Raw genomic sequence first — 5,169 nt, forward strand, 5'->3', positions numbered from 1 at the left:
CTCATATACTGTTTGATTATATTTGTGGACTGCCAATTACGCTGAGTTCCCGCTGTATTGAGCCTATCCATGTCTTCATTTAGTCCAAGGTTGAGATCGCCTCCAAGAACAAGTGTGCCATCTAAGTGTTCAGAGAGTGCACTGAAAAAACCGTGAAAGAATGAGGGATCATCAACATTTGGACCATATACACTTGCAATACATAGCTTTGTATCAAGTATAGATAGTTTAATGATTAAGAATCTGCCCTCTGGATCTATAACTGTATCGAGTACTGTGAAATTAATATTTTTATGTATTAAAATTGCTACTCCCCTTTGTCTAGAATTATAACAAGCTGAGAACACATTGGGAAACTCAGGTGTTTTAAGTTCATTCGAACCTCTAAGAGGTCTGTGGGTCTCTTGTAAAAGGACAACATCTGTCTGTAGTTTTTTGAGTTGGTTAAATATTTTTAACCTCTTTTCTCTGGAGCCAGCTCCATTTATATTCCATGTAATGAACCTCAGTGTACCCATAGATGTTTGTGTATAACTAGGGATGTATGCTGTGTGCGTCGCTTAGACAGGTGGAGAGAATATGTCACTTGTTCATAAATAAGGAGAAGGAGAGAGAGAAAAAATGTGTGGCGAGATGCTCCCTGAGTCTGACTTTGTGTATGCATAGTTACTAATATGAGTAGGCTTGGCTTAAGTGTGTGTGTATCTTATATGACTGTGTGCGCTGTCTGACTGATGTAAATGTGCTGCCGTTGAGCGCATGGTGCGTATGTGTTGAAATAAAGGATGTTTGCGGATGAGTGTCGAAGCAGGTGATCGAGGCAGTGAAAGGAATAAAGAAAGAAACCAAGGACAGGGGTGAGCAGCATAAATTTGCCCTGAATTCTAAGGATGGGTCCGATGTATCCTTCATGTCCTACTATATCCCAGGATTCATTGCGGGTCATAGAGGAGATTTGTTTCTGATAACGATGGTGGTCGAAGCAGGAGAGGAAAACACTTTCAAATGTAAGTATATGAACATCTGGTTGTACAAAACTTAAATTGTTATAGCTGTTGTGTTGTTAAGCTTTGGGCATCTGCATAGACATGTTTCTTTTATTTAAAATAACCGTAAACCAGCTTGTATCGCGGGTCCCGCAATTTTTCATGTATTGCCACTTACATACAGCTAATTTAGATTTTTTCGAATTGGTGACATGTTGTGGGGAACAAAGACCAAACGGCTTAATTTATTAAAACGAGGAGAAAACAATCACCTCTTCACTGGGGTGAAGAATTGGGCCACTACGGCTTGGATGTACAAGAATAAATAAATTAACACATCATATTCATATGAGTACGGTCCTATTAACCTTCACGCTGTACAGCAGCGGTCCCCAACCTTTTTTGCACCACAGACCTGTTTATGTCAGACACAGAGCGGCCTTTAAGGTATCGCGGATGAATACAACCACATAAAATGATCCGACCAAGACAAAAACTGTGGTATTTTGTAAATATAATAAACGTGAATGTACTGTCTAATTGTGTAACTTTATTAGCAGCGTCATCCTGAAAATGCCTCAACATTGAGAGTAACATCCTCCTCTCTGCCGCTTAATACTCTCTGGTCGCTATGGTAACGTGTAAATATTTCTTTCAAAATAAGACACACAGCTACAACAAGGGAAAGACCCAGGGAAACCGAGTTAAAGATAATAACCCTGAAAACCATAAATTTCACAGCGGAGCCTCAACTCTCGTGGCCCGGTACCAAACGACTCACAGACCGCTGCTGTACAGAACCTGTGATGTCCAGACGGTGTTCCTCTGGTGTTCTGCTGTGAAAACTTTTGATTTAGGGATTAACATAGTTGCCACGGTTTCCTTTCTTCTCTTATTTGTTGTCTGTGGTCAGGACAATTCTGGAGAAGATGGGCCTGCAGGGGAAAGTCACCCCCTTGCAGGCCAGAAGACATGAGATAACTCAAAATACAAAGTACATATGTGTGTTATCAAGAAGATAATTCTTAAGAACACAAGTTAATAAATGTGCAATTACTAAGAGTTACTGTGGTGTTTTTATTTGCCTGCTATCATTTTTGATTTCCTCTGCCTTTAGGATTGCAAGTATCCAGGCTCAGGAGAGGGAGTCAGTGGGAAGCCCACTGCTGCTACTTGGCCCTAGTTTGCCCTCATGGATGAGGTGATAGGACAGATGCCTTCCATTAAGCCTCCTGTCCTAATGTCCTCTCTCCCTGAGGACACCCCAGGGACAAGCACAGCAGTGGGTGACCAAAACGACAGCAATGACGAAGCGGCTCAGCCACCTACGACAGGGAGAAGGAGGAAAAGAGACAGGAATGATGAGCTGCTAGACCTCATCAGAGAGGACATGAGGCAGCAAAGAGGGGCTGAGGAGAGGGGAGCAGGGAGAGGATGGACAGACTGTGTTCACTTCTAGAAAGATTAGTTCCCAAATGAGTTATGTATTGAGACATTTATTTATTTGAATATATTTGTTACATTGTTATATGTGTTGCATTAGTTTAAAGGTTTTATGTTATTAATAAATTGATTCAAACAAACAGTAATTGTCACTGAACTCAATTTGATTTACAGGCATTTTTAACATGTATGAACATAATGCTAACTTTGAACAATATTACATGGATATTTATTTGATAGCAATAAATAAATAACAATAACAATTAAACATGAATATTTCAAATACACAGTATGTAAAGATGGAAAAACAATATTTTCAGTTGTTCACACAGGATTAACCCGAGTGACCTGTTCCTGGACCGTTTCTTGAACAACTGTAATAGATTACAGGAAGTCTCTGGCAGTGTTGCTGAAGATCAGACATGGAGGGGGTGCTGCAACTGAGACCTGCGGTTTGTCTTTTCTGGTCAGCGAGTGGAGAATCACACAGGGTGGTCTGCAAAGAGAGCTTTAGGATGCTTCCTCCCACTGTCCACTGCATCGTCCATCCACAGGGTTTGCAGGGCTGGCTCACTCGTGGCTGCCACACCACTAAGATGTTTTCAGAAATATGCAAGCAGGAGATGGTGGATGCTATATTACAGTTTTTTCTGAAGGCTTTAACCCTAACTGTGATTCTTATAGCACAATTCCTAAAACTGTTAATACTTATAGCAAAACCACTCACTGAGTTTGCAAAACTAAAAGCACAAACACTGCTTTGCACTCAGTTTGCAATTTTGTAACACACACTTGCAAAACTGTAGGCACAATTCACTGCACAGCACTCTTTTTGCAGAACTTTAAACACAACTCACTGCTTACACTCAATTACCAAATTTCCAACACACTCCAAGCAAAATTATACACATGTATGGCTATCATTAACACTATTTTGCCAACTGTCTGGCACACGTTCACATGTGAAAACTGTTTTAGATAATTAGTCCACTTTGCAATCAGCCTAAGCACTATAAACAGGCCACAGGTAAGCTGTCTATGTGGAGTACAATGGAAGGAGCAGTAAGAGTGAGAAGAGTGAGAATCAGAGGAGGCCGAGGGAGAGAACGTGGAGGTGAAGAAGTTGGAGGAAGAGGACGTGGAGGTGAACAAGCAAGAGGGTTAGAGGAAGTTAGAGGAAGAGGACAAGGAGGAGCAAGAAGAGGACGAGGAGGGGAAAGAGGAAGGGTAAGAAGAGTAAGAAACAGAATAACTGATGACATCAGAGCTACAATAGTGGACCATGTCATCAACCATGGGATGACCCTGAGGGAAGCTGGCCAACGGGTTCAGCCTAAACTGAGCCGCTACACTGTGGCAAGCATCATTAGGACATTTCAAAATGAGAATCGGTAAGTACTTTGTAGCACTGCCATACTCTAATGAGAAACACAACAGTACCATACATGCAAAAATACTGAAATTGTTACTTTACAGAATTGCTAGACGTCCAGATGTTGGGGGCAGAGGCAGAATGTTCACTCCAGAGCAAGAGACCCATATAGTGAACATGGTGATTGCCAATAATGCAATAAGACTGCACGAAATACAGCAGCGCATAATTGATAATGACACCATCTTTCAAAATATACACAGTGCAAGCATTTCTGCACTAAGTCGTGTACTTGCGCGCAACAGAATAAGAATGAAGCAAATTTACAGAGTTCCTTTCGAGAGAAACATAGAACGTGTAAAGCAACTGCGATATGACTACGTGCAGGTAAGCTAGTGTCATTGGTTCTGAATTTGGAAGTGCATACTGTAGTGCTGTGCATGGGCCTGATGTGTTGCATTTGTTTTGTCTTGTCCAGAGAGTGATGGAACTAGAAGCAGATGCAATGGGACATGAGCTACTTTTTGTAGATGAGGCCGGTTTTAACCTCAGTAAAACCAGGAGATGTGGCAGGAACATTATTGGACACCGTGCCATCATCAATGTCCCAGGACAACATGGTAGTAACATAACCATGTCTGCAGCTATAAGCCAAAATGGTGTTGTTCACCATTATGCAACCATAGGCCCATACAACACTGCACACATTATTGCATTCCTGGACACCTTACATGACATGCTCACTGTTCAGAGACCAGGGTAGACCCGATATGTCATCATATGGGACAATATTAGCTTCCATAGGGCTGCTTTGGTCCGCAACTGGTTTACAGACCACCCATCCTTCATGGCACTCAACCTCCCTCCATGCTCTCCATTCTTACAGTTTTTTCTGAATGCTTAAACCCTAACTGTGATTCCTGTAGCACAATCTCTAAAACTATTCAGACTTATAGCAAAACCACTCACTGAGTTTGCAAAACTAAAAGCACAAAAACTGCTTTGCACTCAGTTTGCAATTTTGTAACACACACTTTGCAAAACTGTAAGCACAATTCACTGCACAACACTCAATTACCAAATTTCCAACACACTCCTAGCAAAAGTATACACATGTATGGCTATCATTACAGATTTTTTCAGTCGCGAACAAGCGTTTGTCCAAACAGTTGTCACATTTGCAAAACTCTAAACACAATTAGCACAGAATCGGTCTGTTGTGGCCATACCATTCACACATTTCATGTCGTGTTCACCCAATATGCAGTCAGTGAACACATTTCCACAATGCTTACATTTTCTTAACAGACAAGCTATACCTCCCAACAAAATTATGGACTGTTTTTGTAGTATCTACGAATGTTAACA

General features: G+C 41.3%; 1 protein-coding gene across 1 annotated transcript; it reads left to right on the forward strand.

Moving 5' to 3' along the window:
- The first annotated feature begins 2,178 nt into the window (after window positions 1-2,178).
- Window positions 2,179-4,564, forward strand: LOC146555400 (uncharacterized). The gene is made up of 3 exons (XM_085251083.1): window positions 2,179-2,381; window positions 3,906-4,188; window positions 4,280-4,564. The coding sequence occupies exons 1-3, from the start codon at window positions 2,179-2,181 to the stop codon at window positions 4,562-4,564; spliced, it is 771 nt and encodes a 256-aa protein (XP_085107209.1).
- Window positions 4,565-5,169: the final 605 nt, after the last annotated feature.

Source organism: Mchenga conophoros, linkage group LG17 (assembly GCF_057382185.1).
Source record: "Mchenga conophoros isolate Kocher_MC1m ecotype Shallow Benthic linkage group LG17, M_conophoros_male_GT1.1, whole genome shotgun sequence".
NCBI classification, from domain to species: domain Eukaryota; kingdom Metazoa; phylum Chordata; class Actinopteri; order Cichliformes; family Cichlidae; genus Mchenga; species Mchenga conophoros.

Bases quoted from the DNA above. Each gene is read 5' to 3' on its own strand.
- LOC146555400 (XM_085251083.1), top strand. From the start codon at position 2,179: ATGGATGAGGTGATAGGACAGATGCCTTCCATTAAGCCTCCTGTCCTA. The intron at 2,382-3,905 runs GCAGCAAAGAGG...GTTACTTTACAG, and splicing joins CTCATCAGAGAGGACATGAG to AATTGCTAGACGTCCAGATG. The intron at 4,189-4,279 runs GTAAGCTAGTGT...TGTCTTGTCCAG, and splicing joins TGCGATATGACTACGTGCAG to AGAGTGATGGAACTAGAAGC.